Raw genomic sequence first — 19,266 nt, forward strand, 5'->3', positions numbered from 1 at the left:
AATAAAAATAAAAATTTAAAATAATAAATAGCATGCTTTGGTGATAAACAGATTTGAGTTCAAGTTTTGACAGTTACTAGTGGTACTAACCTCTGATCATTTTTCTCAACTGTACGATGGGAATAAGAAACTTCACAGAGAATTAAATATGATAATGCAGGTAAAGCAACTAATAGGATACCTAATTCATAATGAAAGCTCAATAAATGTTAGCAGCCAGTACTAATTAACAGTAATAATAGTAGAAGACACATAGTAAATATTTGGTGAGTGAATCAGTAGTCCCCATTTGTTGATATAGGATGTGAAAAATATATATAAAGGGAAGGGGGGAGTAATAAGAATGGAGTCAGAAGTTAAAGAAAGTATGGGGAAGAGCAGAGATAGTGGGGGGAAGTGTCTCCCTAGGACTCAGGTACCTCTTCCTAACTTTTCAAATAGAATTTTGTGGTAAAGTAAGACTATGCTGAGAGTGTTCAGTGAGACAGAGAAAAATGCTGTAGGTTCCACAATAAAATTTTATAAGTTAATATCGAGAGAACTGTCTAGTACACTTTCCCGATAGCACAGCTATAGAGATATTGAAGTACCTTAACTGGGACTAAAACATAGAGCTTTTTGTAGAATTATTTAAAATATTTTATGTTTTTATTTTTTTTAATCTTCAGTTACAGTTGACATTCTATTTAAAATATTTTCAAAAAAACAAAAAACCATGTAATTGTACAGTATAATCTTTCGTATATTGAGTTAAGAAAACAGAACAGATCAATATATATAGATGAGAGCAAAGGGAATAAATATACACACATTTATATATTTTTCCATGTTTGCATAAAGAAATTCTGGAAGGATAAAAAAAAAATTAATAAAAGACGGTTACCAATAGTGGGAAAGAGGAAACAAGTCAGATAGGGTTAGATACGGGAATGAGACATCTCAACATATGTGTATTTTTATTGTTTTGATCTGTGTAAATGTCTTGCGTATTTTCTTAAAATTAAAATTAAGCATATTTTTAACTTTGTCATAAAATAGAAAATAAATGATTTTGCATTTCCTTTGGGCACTCAGTAATATCACCTTTACTGTGTTAATCTGGTTTTACAAATCAAATCTTCCTACAACATGCTTCCCAACACCTAGTGATTACTGAAATGGACTCTGTTTGGCTTGCCAATTACCTGTGAGGCAGAAACACTTTTATTCTGAGTTAGTAATCACTCTGGGCATCCAACTACTGCCATGTTTCTTCTTAAATGTCTTGCTTCTTAGGAGAACATAAGACTCTAGCCTCTGTTCTCTTCTTGACTGTATTTACTCCTCAGATCCCTGTTTCTGGAGCTACTCACATTACTTGTGCTGTGGAGTCTCTAGGATAGCTATATTTTCAGCAGGTGTAATTCATATCTTTAAAATTGATTGATGTTTGGTGATTAAATCTTATAATAGTTGAAAATACAGCATTGTTGGTACTTTGGTTTTTTTAAACTGAATTTTTTTACTTTATCTTAATATGATTTAATATGCAAGTTTAAAATTGCTATTTCTCTTCAAAATAATGCATGCAGAGTGTTCATTCAGTATTTGTAAAACTTAGTATTTAAGCATCATATCCTTAGTTGATGCCTTCTCAGATGACCTCCACCTGTAGTCTTTATCCATATTTCTGTTAAAACACCTACCATTCTGTATTATATTTGTGTGCACATTAGTTTCCTCCACTGGACTGTGAGATCCTTAAAAGCAATGATTATATTCCTTTCTACTTGCCTAATGTGGGTGCTCAGCAGATACTGGTTGAAGGAGTAAATAAGAGTTTGAGAAGAGCCTGACTGATGTGGCTCAGTGGTTGAGCATCAAACCAGGCACCAAGAGGTCGCCAGTTCGATTCCCGGTCAGGACACATGCCCAGGTTGTGGGCCTGATCCTCAGTGAGGGGCATGCAGGAGGTAGCCAGTCGATGTTTCTATCTCTCTCTCTTTCTCTCTCTCTTTCTCACTCCCTTCCTCTCTCTAAAATCAATAAAGATTATTTTTTGAGAAGAATGGTCATAATATATACTTTGATTACTATCTATATTCTCCATGTCTTTGCAAGAAGCTTGGGGAAGAATGGAAGAGGTACTATAATTATGATTCAGGTTCGTTTGTAGCTTTAAAGAGAATACAGATTTGTATATATACAAAAAAGCAATGATTCTCAACCTTTTAAAAGCTCATCCCACCCATTTTGATACACTTCAAAGGAGTCTTCTACAGTTTCCCAGTAAAAGTAGTTAGGGCTTATTTGAGAAATAGCTGATTCCCGGTCTGGGGTAAGAAGTGTACAAGGTGATCTGGACATCTTGTTATGTCGGGAAGCAAGGAAGCTATGAATGACTACTGGGGTTCATGTCATACCTACATGAAAACCAACTTGAAATTATTCCCAGTAGCCTAAAGATAGGATATAATGACCACAGTCAGTTAACACACATCAGAATACAGGAGTCTATAATGATACAAAAAAATAAATCTTAGTCACCTTTGGAGGTTGCTAGGGTACCAATTCATTACTCTAAAAACCAATACAGAGAAAGTGCCTCTTCTGTGCGAAAACTAACCAAATAATTGAAGTGAGCAAGTTCTTTGAGGAATAATTGCAGCTAATATATGAAGAAGGACTCTAATTATTGGGATATCACCAATATCACCATTTTGCAACCCATAATGAAATTATGTTTCTAACCAGTACTTGCTGAAAATCATTAGCTGGATGAAGCTGACAATATCATATTTTTTATTGATTGATTGAGAGAGAGAAACATCAATGTGTTGTTCCACTTATTTATCCATTAATTGGTTGATTTTTATATGTGCCCTCACTGGGGATTGAACCCTCAGCCTTGGCATTTCAGAACGATGCTCTGACCAGCTGTGCTACCTGGCTAGGGCATAAGCTGACAACATCAGAATCCACCAGTCAACTTCAAGATCACAAAAAGACAGGCAGTCATTATTGTGCCTCCTTGTGTGATGCAATAAGAAATAGACACTATAACCTGGAGATTATTATGCCAAGCGAAATAAGTTAATCAGAGAAAGACAAATATCACATATCTCACTTATTTGTGGAATATAATGAACAAAATAAGCTGATGAACAAAATAGACCCAGAGACCTAGAAGTAGGATTCAGACTGGCAAACCTCAGAGGAGGGAGGCAGGTGGGAAGAGATAAACCACAGAACTTATATGCATGTACGCATAACCAATGGACACAGACAGAAAGCTGGGGATGGGGCGGGAGGGTGGCAATGGGGCGAAAAGGAGAAACATCTGTAACAAAAATAAATTACAAAAAATAATTTTTAAAAAACAATGCTGTAAGGGGGGTGACAGGATGGGGGAATGGGTGTCATTGGGGGAAAAAGGAGAAACATCTGGAACAAAAATTAATTTAAAAAATAATTTGAAAAAAAAATAGAAATCGATCCTATAAAGAGTTTTACCAAAAATTCATACATGAACCTGCTCATATCTGTAGTTGCAACTAGTTTGTAATGTAATGAAATGCAGGGGATATTGACACTACAGGTGCAGTCAGCCGATCCAGATGGGAAATTCTAGACAAATGGTCAAATGTTTCAACAAATAGCTTTAAAAATTAAAAATAAATGTAAAAAGCATATCAACCAAATAATTGGAACTTGCTTATTTGGATCCTGATTTTAACTAACTTAAAAGACATTTATGAGACAGTAAGGGGATTTTAACACTCTTAGGATATTAGACATTAAGTATTGATAATGACATTGTGGTTGTGGTTATTTTTAAGTCCTTATTTTTTTAAGATACACATTGATGTATTTACAGCTAAAAACAAAATAATGTCTAAGACTTGGTTTAGCCTTGTGGGGAGACTAGCTAGGGCATACACATTGGATGAAAAAATATTTGCCATATATCAATTTGTTAATGATGAACATAGTGGAATTTATTATATTTACTTTTCATTTTTATTTATGATGAGGATTTCTAAAATAAAAACTACATTTCTTTTACCCTGTTGTAGCCTTATAAAAGCCTTGTAACTTTTTTTTTTATGTTTTGCCTATAAGAAAACAGTGTGAGTTATGGCATAGCTGAGACTAGAACATATTAAATAATCAGAAATTTAAAGGATTGAGGGGATTTTTGAGAGCTCAGAAGAATTAAAGAGGAAGACTTTGTAAATATGTGTGCCAGCTTTTAAAAAGGAAGTTTGGATTGGACTTGGTAAGGAATGTACATTTTAATTTGGGAATGTTGGCAAAAAGATGAGAAGATAGGGTCTTTGTGAGCATAGGCTTAGAAGAGAGAATTTACTACTAATAGCAGTAAAGTTAGTTTGAAGCAAAAAGCACCAGTTAGGTTTGGTAAAGAAAAGGCATAAATATAACAAAGAGTAATCAGATGATAAAGCTTGTGATGAATTTTTAAATTACATTTTAAAAACGAATATATCAATTCAGAGTTAGAAGTCAGATAAAAGTATTTCTACAGTAGGAGAAATTTGAACTGTTGCTTTGGAGTGGGGGGGAGGTTAAATCTTACTAACCTTTTCTTTTTTGTTATTATTCGAACTATGGACTGTCATTTCTTAACAAGACTTAAAAATGCCTTTTTAGTTTAATTTTCTCTAACAATATTTTATCTCATATCAGACCACCTGTAGACATTTTAACTTGGTTGCTCATCTTTTTTATATCTAAAAGTGTCCCTTTTCTATCAGGCTCCTGTTCTCAAGTTTTTCTTTGAATTTTCTTTCTCTCTTGTAGCCAGATTGTGTTGATTATTTATTTGTAGTCTTTCATAATTTGTTTCCACTATCAAATAGTCATTATGTCGCCCTGGCCGGTTTGGCTCAGCGGTTAGAGCGTCGGCCTGCGGTCCAGAGAGACCCAGGTTCGGTTCCCACTAAGGGCATGTACCTCAGTTGCAGTTTGTCCCGGCCCTGGTTGGGTCGTGCGGGTGGCAGCCACTCGATGTGTCCCTTTCACGTCGATGTTTCTCTCTCTCTCCTCTTCCTCTCCCTCCCATTCTATCTAAACAACAACAAAAAAAAATAGTCATTATGTCACATCTTCTAACTGGTCTTACTGTCCGAATTTTCCCTTTTTCTATTCATTGTATCAATAGACTTGTCTTCCCAAAACACACTGTGTCTTGACTTCACTGTTCATGTACATTGAGTGGCTCTCACCATTGCCTATATTAAAGTCCAAACTCCAGCATGACTCATTTTTCAAAGTCCTCAATTATTTAATTCCAGTCTGCTTCTCTAACAGCATATTCTGCAAAATATCCAGTACAAACTAGTACAGACTCCAGCCACATCTGATACAGTCACCTTGTTTAGAACATGCTTTAACTTGCTATTACATTTATGTCTTTCTTTACTCATGCCATTTTCTTCATCAAGAATTTTTTTGTAGCCAAGTCTTACATATCCTAGAAAAACAATCAGACCATACCTCCCTCATTAGCAGAGTTCTTTCTCCTTTCTACAGTAGCCTATAATATTTACTCTCTGTTGAACTTCAGTACCATTTATTATTTGGCAAATACTCACATGTTTTAATGTTACCTTTTCAAAAGCCCGTGTATGGTTTGTCTCTATAATCCAGTTGCAAGCTCTTCTAGGGAAGTTTGATATTATATGTCATTGAGTCTTCTACAATCTCAGACAGGGTGTTGTGCATATTCTAGGTGGTTGATAAATATGTTTATGGATGATTTATGAATAATGGTTAGTCTCTTTTGAGGATTCTTTAGAAACGATCTGGTTAGTTTCTTGTTTTGTTTCTTATTTCTCTGTTGTATCTTTTTACATGGTGCTATCTAAAGACAGAGCATGAACTAAGTTACTCTGCAGGCTACCTTGAGCTGACATTTTATTTTTCTGTGTGCGTGTGTGTGTGTGTGTGTTTTACACAAGTTAGGAAGAAGCATGTAAGGAATTGAGATGGCTTTGTTAAGAATTTTAGAATTTTAAAAATTTAAATACTACAAATGTCATTTTTTGAAAGGTCATTTTAAAAGGATTTACATAGCACTTGAATGTGTGTAAAATAGTCATACGGTATTATATGCTTAAGTTTAATGTTCAGCACTCAAATTCCATTTTAATTAGGTTGTAAATTTATTGTATTTGCATGAGTTCATTTTACTATAAAATAGCTTCTAAAACTGAACAATAACTTGGTTCACTTAGCTATTGCTAGTTAAGAGAAATTTTCCATATTAGTAATGAGGGTTTTTAATTAAACTATTTGCATAAAAATATTTTTTCTCAAATAAGTTTCAAATATATCTGTTGTAATTTTATTCACTAATTTGGTTATGTAATATTTTAGTAGTGGTGAGCATAAGCATTAGCTTCTGGTTCTTAACATCAAGCTGTTTTTATTTTGTTTTATAGAATAATAATAACCTGGATGCCTGCTGTGCAGTTCTCTCTCAAGAGAGTACACGTTATCTTTATGGTGAAGGAGACTTGAATTTTTCGGATGATTCTGGAATTTCTGGTCTGCGCAATCACATGACTTCTCTCAACTTGGACTTGCAGTCACAGAATGTTTACCACCATGGGAGAGAAGGAAATAGAATGAATGGAAGTAGGACTCTAACGCACAGCATTAGTGATGGACAACTTCAAGGTGGTCAGTCCAATAATGAACTGTTTCAGCAGGAGCCACAGACAGCACCAGCTCACGTTCCTCAAGGCTTTAACGTTTTTGGAATATCCAGTACATCTGGTGCTTCAAATTCAGCACCACATCTTGGATTTCACTTAGGCAGCAAAGGAACTTCTAACCTTTCTCAACCAACCACCAGATTTAATCCCATTATGGTAACTTTAGCCCCAAATATCCAGACTGGTCGTAATACTCCTACATCTTTGCACATACATGGTGTACCTCCACCTGTACTTAACAGTCCACAGGGAAATTCTATCTATATTAGGCCTTACATTACAACTCCTAGTGGTACAACTCGACAGACACAACAGCATTCTGGCTGGGTATCTCAGTTTAATCCCATGAACTCTCAACAAGTCTATCAACCTTCACAACCTGGTCCCTGGACTACTTATCCTACATCTAATCCTCTGTCACATACCTCAGCCCAGCAGCCAAATCAGCAAGGCCACCAGACCTCTCATGTCTACATGCCCATCAGTTCACCTACTACTCCACAACCACCAACAATTCATTCGTCTGGTAGCTCTCAGTCTTCTGCCCATAGCCAATATAACATTCAGAATATTTCAACAGGACCTCGAAAAAACCAGATTGAGATCAAACTTGAGCCTCCACAAAGAAACAGTTCTTCAAAATTGCGCTCTTCTGGACCTCGAACCTCCAGCGGTTCCTCTTCTGTCAACAGCCAGACCTTAAATAGAAATCAACCCACTGTTTACATAGCTGCCAGTCCCCCAAATACTGATGAGGTGATGTCCCGTAGTCAACCTAAGGTCTATATTTCAGCTAATGCCACCACAGGAGATGAGCAGGTCATCCGGAATCAGCCCACCCTCTTCATATCCACAAACTCTGGAGCATCTGCTGCCTCCAGGAATATGTCTGGGCAAGTGAGCATGGGTCCTGCCTTTATTCATCACCACCCTCCCAAAAGTCGAGCAATAGGCAATAACTCAGCAACTTCTCCTCGAGTGGTGGTCACTCAGCCCAATACAAAATATACTTTCAAAATTACAGTTTCTCCCAATAAACCCCCTGCAGTTTCACCAGGGGTTGTGTCCCCTACCTTTGAACTTACAAATCTTCTAAATCATCCTGATCATTATGTAGAAACAGAGAATATTCAACACCTCACGGACCCTACTTTAGCACATGTGGATAGAATAAGTGAAGCACGGAAGTTGAGTATGGGATCTGATGATGCTGCCTACACACAAGGTAATAATACTAAAGGTGGGATCATTTTCCATACTGGGCTTGTTGCTGTACATTTGATTTCACTGCAGAAGTGGGTATAAGCGTTATTTCATCTTTTAAATCAGCATTATTGTGTCACCTTTTAAGAGCTTGTGTGAGTATTCATTTAAATTTAAAATTTCAATTTTATTACGGTATACAACTTGAAGTTTGAATGATAGTTATCAAATGTTCAGAATGATCAACTCTGGTTTTGTTTTCTTAATGTTTGTAACACATTCTTTTCAGTTACTGTCTTACCTGTGGTGATGCTTACTTTCCCTTTAAACTTTCTGCAAATAAAAATTCATATAAATATACATTTTAATAAGTTAGTTGGCTAATATAGTAAATCTGCCTTCTTTGACCAGTAGAATTCTCTTTATTTCTCTAATACCATGTTGTTTGTCTTACTTTATATCAAAGTATATATCACTACAGTTCTTAGAGTAATATAAAGAAAAATTTGAATCCTGTTCCTAATATTTGTCTCTTTCAGCCTCACTTGAAAAATAAGGTAATGCAACCTTTCCTCTTATTTGGAATTGTCAATAAGAGCATTACTTTAAATCTATCTCACTTCAGTATCCTTTTCTGAAATAGACTGGTTGATATTGGCATACTACTAATTTATATCTATATTCAAGTATATATCATTTCTATCATGTCATATTTTATCTGACTCCTTAAGTTGCTTAGTCTTTAATAGGCAATTTAAATTCATTCAAATAACAAAGTGGGGGATAAGTGTTTGTTTTCTTGAATATTGAAGTATATTTGTAGATTAGCTGTGAGTCCTTTAGGGTAACCACATACCTTAGTCATCTTTGTATCCTCAGTGAATTGTTCCAAGTATTGTACTATATCATCACCCTCTTGCAGCATGCAGGCCCCTACTACTGCTGGTACCACTTGTCCTTTTTAAAATTTCCAAACATAGTGATTTTACTGCTGAGTTTCTTAGAGGAACCTGAGCTTATTTTATGTTTTAAACCATTATATTCTAGTGAGTCTCAACCCAAGCTGAGATATGGTGCTTTCAAATTCCATAATCACCTGTGGAACTTTCAAAAAATAAAAATGCCCAGAGCTCAGCCCAAACTTGCTCAGTTAGATTCTGTGAATGGTGAAGCCCCTTAGGTGTGTTCATGTGCTTACATGCCTGTTTGATTTAAAGATCCATGGATGATTCTGCTTGCACTAGAAATTGTGCTAAAATTACCTCACAGACACACACAAGTGACTAAACTGGAACCATTTTAGTTTAGTTCAGCAGTAGTATGTAAATTCTAATATACCACTATTTGTTCCACTGCTATTTAATTTCTAGTCTTCCCCCAAAGTCCTCTTCTCCTAGTCTCCTTCTATCGAACTAGTGGATTTCCTGTGTTTGGATAGTTGATGATTCTTAAAAGGAGAGTAAGTTTTTGCTGCTGTTTTTTAAGATAATTTGATAAGGGGAATTTTGTATTGAACTAGATAAAAGATAGTCATATTGAACTGGCATGTGAAAATAAAGTTGTTTAAACTTACTATTCCCAATTTTTCTCCCGTTCTATCTTGAATCTACTGTAATCAGGATTTTTTCCACAGTCAACCAAAACTGCTCTTGTCAAGGTCATCAGTGACAGCATTGTTACTAAAGCCAGTGGTGATCTTTCAGCCCTCATCTTCCTTGATCTTTGTATCAGCAGTATGTGCCACAGTTGAGTACTCTCTTCTCTGAAACATTTTGTTCATTTGACTTCCAAGAGTCTACACTAGGATTTCCACTTCTCCTTATATTCTTTGCTGGTTTTCCCTCATCTCTCTGACCTGTCACATGTTCTTTAAGAAGTGATGTTAAAGCCTCAAATCTCAGTCTTTGGGCCTCTCTCTTTTTTGTCTGTGCTATTTCCTAGGTGATCCCATTCAGTCTCCTGACTTCAGATATGGCCGTGCACTCATAACAACATTTCAGTCAGTACCAGGCCACATATATATCGTCCTTAAGATCAAAATGGATTATAAGCAAAAAAGTGTTTGTATGTTGAAAGAAAAGACAGGACCTGACTAAAGTGTTGAATTTACTGCTAGTTCTGGGTGGTTAAAATAAGTTATATTAAGTAAATTATGTTACCAGCATGTTATCCACCTGCATCCTACTGTGACTGGGGTCCAGAGTTGGTGAGGGAGCCAGGGAGAATGCTGGAGAATAGGAGAGTCCAGATGTCCACCCCTGCACACACATACTCACTTCCCTTCCCTCCATTTCTCTGTACCTCTTTCTTTCCAGTCCTGATTCTTTCTCTCTCTTTTCCCTCTTTATTATTTCTAGTCTCAAGCTTTATCTCTCTGGGTCTCTTTCTCTAGCCTTCTCTTCCTTCCTTCTCTCCTTCCTCCCTCCCTCCTCCTGGTGTCTTCTCCCTGCAGATGGCACCTCTCTACACAGCCCTCCCCCTGCTCCCACAGCACAGCACACAGTTTATTTTTTATACCTTCTTTTTACTGAACTTCTATTTTGATAACTTTAGATACACAAATACTTACCATTGTGTTACAGTTACCTATAGTATTCACTACAGTGACATGCTGTATAGGTTCGTGGCCTAGGAGCAGTAAGCTATACTAGACAGCCCGGGTGTGTGGTAGGCTATACCATCTCCATTTGTGTAAGTGCACTTAGTGATGTCTGCACAATGATGAAATCACCTAACAACACATTTCTCAAAAGAGATTCCTGTCGAGCAACCCATGACTATATTATTATATGCTAATAACTTCCAAATTTATAACTCTAATCCAGACTTAGTCCCTGAATGTCAAGCTAGTTTATTTAAACATATACTTAACATCTCCATTTTAATGTTTACTAGGCCTCTCAAGTTTACTAAGTCTGAAACAGGTTCTCACATTCCCCCCAACTTTCTCTTCCTGTGATCATTCTTCCCATCATAGTTAATGGCATCTTAATTTTTATTTAGGGATTAAGCCATAAACTTCAAAAACACCCTTGACTTCTTCATTCTTTTACATTTTTACATTTCACATCTAATTTAATAATAGATCCTATCAACCTTAACTTTCAAAATATATCAAGAATTCTATCTTTTCTTACTACTCCCATTGTCACCAGTCTGGTCCTAGCTACCACCATCTCTTAAGTGGATTATTGCAGTAACCTGCCTGCTTTCGCCCTCGCCTCCTTGTGGTCTTCTTTCAACCCAGCAGATACGGTTTTTTTAAAAAAGTCAGTCAGATCATAATCACTCTTCTGCACATGACTATTTCAATTCAGAATAAAAGCTACAAAGCCTTAAATGATCCACTACTGTCCCTCCCCCATTCTCTTTTTCTTTTTCTTGCCACCACACTCATTCTGTTCCAGCCTTAGGAAGCTAGTCCTTAAACAAAGAGGCATACCTTGGGCCCTTGTACTTGCTGTTCCCTCTCTCTGAAGTTTTCTTCTCCCAGAATTCACAGTTAATTCCCTCACTCCCTTCAGGTCTTTCCTCAAAAGTCACCTTTTCAGTGAGATGGTCCCTGGTCTCCCTATTTAAATCCACACCTTAACATTTTCTATCTTTCCATCTTTGTTCAAGAGGGGGAAATGAATAATCTGATTTTAAGATATATAATAACTAATGCCTGCTGAAAGCTTACTGTGTGCTAGGAACTGGTACTGAATGCCCATTTCTCAAAACCAAGTATAAAGTAGGCACTAGTATTATTCCTATTTTCAGATTAAAATACTTAGGAACAGGTAGTTTAAGTACTTTGCCAAAGATGAGTGGCAGAATCAAGATTCTGACCTAGGAAGTTGACAACAGAGCACTCACTTTTAACCATGACACTAGAATAGCTTTCCATATTTTCAAAATAAACCCTCTAGAGAAAACGTTCAGGTTTATCTTGTAGTTTCATACAATCCCTGGTGCACCATTGTGGGGGCCATATGTGCCTCAATTGAAAAAGCATGGAGCCCTGGCCAGTTTGGCTCGGCAGTTAAAGTGTCAGCCTATGGGCCAGAGAGTTCTAGGTTCAGTTCCCGCTAAGGGCACATAACCTCAGTTGCAGTTTGTCCCTACCCCGGTTGAGGTCATGTGTCTCTCTTACATCAATGTCTGTCTGTCTGTCTGTCTGTCTCCCCCCCCCCCTTCCCTCCTTCTCTATCTGAAGATAAATGGGGGGAAAAAATGTCCTCGGATGAGGATAAAAAAGAAAAAGAAAGAAAAAGCATAGAGCTAAACAATCTCTCAATAAATAAATTAAAGCAAAAATAGGTAGCTGTAGAGAAAGAAATCACAATATATAGATATAATTAGAAATAAAACAATAAAGTAATGCCCTGGATAAATATAGGGAGCATCTTCTACAGGCATCTGGAATTTAAAAAAAAAATTGCTAATGAGTGAAGGCTCTGGTTTGAGAACTCAAAGCCTACCCCAAAAAAAGCAGGGTTCCCCAGAATCTGCCATTCTAATTACTTCTTTTTGCTAATAACCTTCAGATAACTGTAACAACCGTGATCACTTTTTAAACATACCTACATACATACGGAATTCCCTAACATTCATGTGGCTCTACACATTTGTGTTATCTGTGTGTGCACTCTATATTAGGGTGGGTGCTATCCTGCAGCCTTTCATCTTGTGTCCTGTTTACTATGGAACTGGTATTGACCTGATTTATGTATCATCCAATGACAAAATCTTAAATCTAGTGTTTCTTTGACTTCTAGTGAAATCAAAGGATTGTTCATTTCTGAAAAATGCCTTTTTTGGTGATGTTTTCCATTTTATTCAGCACTCCTGCAGTACTAAATGGGGTGCCCTGAGTAATACTGATCTTTAAGTGAGGATCTTTTCTGAATTCTAATTTGTGTGGTGTAGGCAATAAGGAGAAAATAAATACCTCTGCCTCCTGCAGTGAAATTGATCTTTTCTAAAGCTCCTGGACCATACTGTTTCAGAGTGGAAAAATAAATCAAGCCAGGTACTGAAATCATAGGAAAATATTTTCTCAAATTGAAGAGGAAATATACATAAATAAATTTGGTAACCAAAATGCATTATTTTGCATTTATATTTTATCTAACATTTAATCTAAAATGCTACAATTAAAAAATTTCAGAAACAAAAATTTATGTTTGTAAGAGATATATTGTTCGAAGAAAAAGATAAATTAATGAAATTTACCAGAATCTTGCTGATCTCATCACCAGTCTGCCACAATCTCCAACACCAGCCCAAAGCAGTTAAATCACATTTGAATCTTTCAAGTACTATAGGAATCAGAGACAAAAAAAAAAAAAAAAAGCATGCTGAATAGAATGCTAAAAACAAATTTAGGTTAGAGAGAACTTTCAGCTTAAAATCTGTAGATATAAAGAAGAGTCTTATTTTACCAATTAAGAACAAATATTGAATCGAGGCTGATCCTGCTGAGGACAGTCCTTCTGATCTCCCCCCCCCCCCCCAAAAGAACAAATATTGAAATGCAAATTGCTTACCAGTAGTAAGGACACTGGCCAGATACCTATCTACATTTTTCTCTTTCAGTCATACCACCTGATACTACCTAATTTCTGGAAAGTACCAATAAATACTTTATCATTCCCTGATTCTGAGACTTTATGGCGTTTTCTCCCATTCATAGAACTTTGCTTTTTGTAATAATGGCAACTTATTCAAACCAATTTCCTTGGAGGGGGTGGAGAGTCCTGCTTCCTGTGTTTTGTTACAATAGTCAGAGACTCTTAAAAAACTAACATTGCTGCCAAAACTGATTTCTCTTCTCTGTTATCTCTACAGAAATCCATCTGTGTATTGATCTGACCGATAAACTGCAATGTTGTTTTTTTTTAATTACTTATACAAAGTTATAAACATTTTTAATGATACTTTAATACTGTCTTTCTTTCATTTCTTTTTTAATCCATATGTTTATCCTTATGCCAGTACTACACTGTCTTACGTGTAAGTTGTACTTTGTTCCTTTTCAAAATTATTTTGGCACTTTAGGGTCTCACTCAAACTATTCCATATAAATTTTAGAATTGTCTATTTTAAATTTTATTACACGCAAATATTATTTTTCTAATATACTTGATTTTTAAATTTTTGAAATCAAGGGACAAAAAGGTGAATAATGAAAAGTTCCCCCCACCAGAGACAACTAATAGCTATTCACAAACAGTTCATTTTGTATTCTGCTAGGAAGTGGAATTATGTATCAAGCATATATAAATTAACATCTCTTTGAGACATGGAACGTAGTATTTTGCTTTTTGTCATGTTTTGTGTGTGTTCTCTTTAAATATTTCAGGTCAACAAGTGTATATCTGCTTTCTTTAAAAATGGCTGTATAGTATTTTGCACATAATCTCTAACCTTTCTTGATAGACCTTAAAGTCTTGCTTTCACAAACTGCTGCAGTAAAAATTCTGTATGTACATTATTTGTGTCCGTGTCCAAGTACTAGGAGTGGAACTGCTGTGTCACAGGATATACATATGTTAAATTTTGATAGATGTATCATTTAGACTTGGTTATGCAACAGTGACAAAACTGTCTTTAAAATAGCAAAGGTTTATTTCTAGCTTACTTGCCAGTATAATTAGCTGGTGGGCTTTGTTGTATATCATCCTCACTCAGGGACCCATGTTGAAGGACCCATATTACAGTCTCTATATTTCCATGATTGTTCAGGCAAGACAAAGGAAATACAGCAAATCAGCACTGACTCCTTAAGCTTCTGCCCAAACACATGTTCTCTTTAGCTAAGACAGGCCACACCTAATTCAGACGGAATGAAGAGACTCAGTTCTGTCATATATGGTAGTCCCCTCTAATCTGTGGGGAGTATGTTCTAAGACCCCTACTCAGTGCCTGAAACTGCAGATAGTACCAAACCATATATATGTTTTTCATATACATATATGTCTGTAATAAAGTTAAACAGAGTAAGTGATTAATGACAATAATAATAAAATGAGTAATTATAACAGTGTACTGGAATGAAAATTATGTAAATGTAGTCTCTTTCTCTCTCAACATCTTATTTACTGTACTCACCTTTTCACTTAAAGTGAAAACCTTATGACTTCTCTTTGGCTTATCTGAATCACCAGCATCACCACTCTTGTACTATGGGGCCATTAGTAAGTAAAATGAGGGTTACTTGAACACAATCACTGAGATATTACAGTTTATCTGATAACCAAGAAGTGATTAACAAGGGTGGGGAGGTCATGTAGATGCTGGACAAGGATGATTCACCTCTCGAGCCAGACAGCAAAAGATTTCATCATGCTACTCAGAACTGCGGGCAATTTAAAACTCATGAATTGGCCCTGGCCGGTTTGGCTCAGCGGTTAGAGTGTCAGCCTGCGGTCCAGAGAGACCCGGGTTTGGTTCCCGCGAAGGGCATGTACCTCGGTTGCAGTTTGTCCCCGGCCCTGGTTGGGTCTTGCGGGAGGCAGCCACTCGATGTGTCCCCTTTCACGTCAATCTCTCTCTCCCTCTCTCTCCCTGCCTCCCTCCCACTCTATCTGAACAAAAAATGGGAAAAATTCCTTGGGTGAGGATAAAAAAATATATTAATAAATAAATAAAAGTAATGAATTGTTCTCTTCTGGAATTTTCCATTTAATATTTTTGAGCCAGGGTTTACCAAGGGTAACTGAAACCATGAAAAGTGAAACTGCAGATAAGAGGGAACGAACTACTGTACCTAGAAGGCAGAGAGCCAAAAATATTTGGTGAAGGGTGCAACTATACAGTACATGTTGCCAATTTTGAGACTCTAAAGAGATTCTTCTACTGAAGTATAAACTGGTAGAATATTTTTCCCATATTTATAAATGAGGAACATTTGGCAACATTTTTAAGATTATTTTCTTCCATCCTTCCCCCACCCACATTATATAGGTGTTTGAAAAAAATACATCTTTGTTATTCTGTAGTTTTGTAAAAAATGGCTTGTTTTGGTATTTTTAAATGTACTGGCTGGTGTATCTCAGTTGGTTGGAGCGTCATCCTGTATGTACACTGAAAGGTCATGGGTTTGATTGCCAGTCAGGGCATATACCCAGGTTGCAGGTTTGATTTCTGGTTGGGGCACATTCAAAAGGCAGCCAGTTTGTTTCACTCTCCCATCCTCTCTCTCTAAAATCAATAAAAGCATGTCCTCGGGTGAGGATTAAAAAAAAATTGGGGGGACAGGAGGAGGGAGCCAAGGGGGACAAAAAGGGACATCTGTAATACTTTCAATAAAAAAAATTATAAATACAAGATTGAGCATTTTTACAAGTATTAATTTTTAAGCCATTTGTGTTTCTTATGTCGTGAACTTGCCTTTTTTAATAGAATGCCTCTTTTTTGTAATGTTATTTTAACTTGGTCAATAAATTTTTTTTGTTTTATAAATTTTTTACGTTTATATATTCATACTTACCAGTTTTTTTTCTTTCTAGTTTCTTTTTTTTTTTTTTTTTATCCTCACCCGAGGATATTTTTCCATTGATTTATACAGATAGAGTGGGAGGGAGAGAAAGGAAGGGAGGGAGAGAGAGAAACATCGACGTGAAGGGACACATCGAGTGGCTGCCACCCACACGACCAACCAGGGCCAGGGACAAACTGCAACCGAAGTACGTGCCCTTAGCGGGAACCGAACCCGGGTCTCTCCGGACCGCAGGCCGACGCTCTAACCGCTGAGCCAAACTGGCCAGGGCTCTTTCTAGTTTCTTTATTTAGTTTTATATCCTATTTACATAGCTCTTCTCCATCCCAAGATTTTGAAAAAAGAACAGAAATTTTATGCATATCTTTTCTTTAATTATAATACTTCTCCTTGAAAACCATATTGAATTGGCCTTATTTCTCCTTCATATGGCATTCCTTCAAAAACTTGTAAATAGCTATCATATTCTCTTTTAAAGTATAAACCTTTCTAAACTATATATAATCCCCCAGTGCCTTTTCATGGTTTATCTATATCTAGTTCATCTTTGAGGCTCCTTTGGTGTGTCTAGGCCCCAGGTATATTTTTCTCTAAAACAAAATTTTGGTGGGACAGTATCTGTTACCTTAACTCTATAAGATTGCATGCAACATCTTCATTATATACAAACAAATGCCAACAAAGTATTATCAAGCAGAGGCCCTTTGTTTACCTATTACTATATTAATACTAATGTACAAGTAATTTAAATTTCTTAAAAATAATTACAGAGGTTAAGCATCATTTCTTATAATTTTCTTATTATATTTGTTACCCAAATTATGGGCCCAATTACAGAACTGTTGCAAGATCTGATTTCAAAATGACCTTAAAAATGACAAAATAGATGAAACATCAGGATGCTTTTAGAGTAACTGCCATCTCTTAATTTTTTGTGACTCAATCACCAAATAAGTGACTGTAATTGTACTATGGTATATAAAACAGATCTTCCTGCTATCAACAGTTAACACTCTAGAAAAATCTTGATTTATTTTATAAGCTGATATTGTACCTTCTTAGTTCCAGTGATTTAAGCATGTACCTGACTTAAGCATATTAAATTGTTGTGACAGGCAAAAACTTATGTAAGTACCTATTAATTTCCAATGGCAATTTTTTAAAATAAGCCTAAGATCTTTGTATCCAATAAATAGCTGGCACATTTTCCAATGGCAGAGGTATTTTTTTTTTTTAATATGCACATTTTGGCTCTGCCGGTGCGGCTGAGTGGTTGAGCGTCGACCCATGCACCAAGAGGTCACTGGTTTGATTCCCAGTCAGATTGTGGGCCTGATCCCCAGTGTGGGGCACGCAGGAGGCGTCCAATCAATGTTCTCTTTCGTTGATGTTTCTATCTCTCTCTCCCTCTCCCTTTCTCTCTCTTTAAAATCAATTTTAAAAAATATGCACATTTTGTTCTCTATTTTCTGGAGAAATTAGACATCATTTACACTGTAGAATGCCTACAATTAGTAAAGCTTAACCATTTGGAGCTTCAGGTGTGTTTTTCTAATTACAAATAAAGATAAGTTAAAACAATTCTTTAAAAATATTTTCTGCCTGGCTGGTGTGGCTCAGTGGTTGAGCATCCACCCATGCACTAAGAGGTCACCAGTTCGATTCCCAGTCAGGACACATTCCCAGGTTTTGGGCCTGATCCCTAGTGCGGGGCATGCAGGAGGCGGCAAGTCAGTGTTCTCTCTCATCGATGTTTCTAACTCTCTCTCCCTCTCTCTCTAAAATCAATAAAGAAAAAAAAATTTTTTTAAATTTTTTTTCTTGTTCATCAGAAGCTGACAGAAGTTGAGTGAAGGCTAAACTTTCTGAAATTGCTATATAAAATACCTAGCATACTTATTGGAGTTCAAGAGCCCTAGTTTTTTAATTACCTGGTTATTTTAACAACCACAAGAGGGAGTTGCATGCTTAAATTATCTTTATCCATTAAATTTTCATTTTGACTGAAAGATGATTTAAAAGGTACTAAATATACCCTTCTACCTGTTGTTTCTCTTTTTTTGGTCTATTTCAGAGGACAAAGTAGATAAGTCAGTTTAGAAACTAAAGAAGTCAGTGTATAATAGAGATATTAAATACATCACTTGTTTTATTTCCTTGTTAGAACAAGCATATTAAAAAGCCACCTTCCCGCAATGTCAGCAACCTAAAAGTCTTGCCTTATTTCAAAACATATTATTGCCTAACTTCCCTGGTCAGTTTGGCTCAGCAGTAGAGTGTCTGCCTACAGACCAAAGAGTCGCGGGTTTGATTCTGGTCAAGGGCACGTACCTCCACTGTTTGGGGTAGTGCAGGAGGAAACCAATCGATGTGTCTCTCTCTTTTCAGTGTTTCTCTCTCTCACCCTTTCTCTCTCTCTTTTTCTCTCTCTCCCTTCCCTCCCCCCTCATCTGATAACTCTTTCTCCCCACCCCTATCTGATGATAAATGAAATACAGTATCCCCAGGTGAGGATTTTTTTAAAAACCATATTGCCCTGCTAAGTGAAAAGTATTTAAACATTGAAAAAGACTTTGAAATAAATCTCAACTTTTTGTTCTATCAATATTTTTATTGAACTTACAATTAGAATGTTACTCTACTATTCATTAAAAGTTAAGTTGTCATTATTTTACATATAATAGATACTTTTTAAGTGCCTACAATTTTCAAGGCTTAATGTTAGGTACCAGATGGTGCAAAACAATTCAGTATTTACCCTTAAGGAACCTGAGGTTTAATTGAGAAATATACTTAATAATGAAAAATCTAAAATGCTGAATTTTTCCAAGTGTGAAATGAAGCAATTATCTCTTAGTG

The 19,266-nt window shown here is 36.2% G+C and overlaps 1 protein-coding gene across 26 annotated transcripts in view; it reads left to right on the forward strand.

The window, feature by feature from the left end:
- TAB2 (TGF-beta activated kinase 1 (MAP3K7) binding protein 2) overlaps positions 1 to 19,266 on the forward strand; it is an 81,415-nt gene that overhangs the window by 47,134 nt on the left and 15,015 nt on the right. For all 26 annotated transcript variants that reach the window (XM_036247801.1, XM_036247810.1, XM_036247805.1 and 23 more), the window contains one exon: positions 6,444 to 7,944. In XM_036247801.1, the coding sequence (XP_036103694.1) occupies positions 6,444 to 7,944 (1,501 nt within the window). The remainder of the gene's footprint in view (positions 1 to 6,443; positions 7,945 to 19,266) is intronic.

Source organism: Molossus molossus, unplaced genomic scaffold (genome assembly GCF_014108415.1).
Source record: "Molossus molossus isolate mMolMol1 unplaced genomic scaffold, mMolMol1.p scaffold_m16_p_8, whole genome shotgun sequence".
In the NCBI taxonomy this organism is placed as follows: Eukaryota; Metazoa; Chordata; class Mammalia; order Chiroptera; family Molossidae; genus Molossus; species Molossus molossus.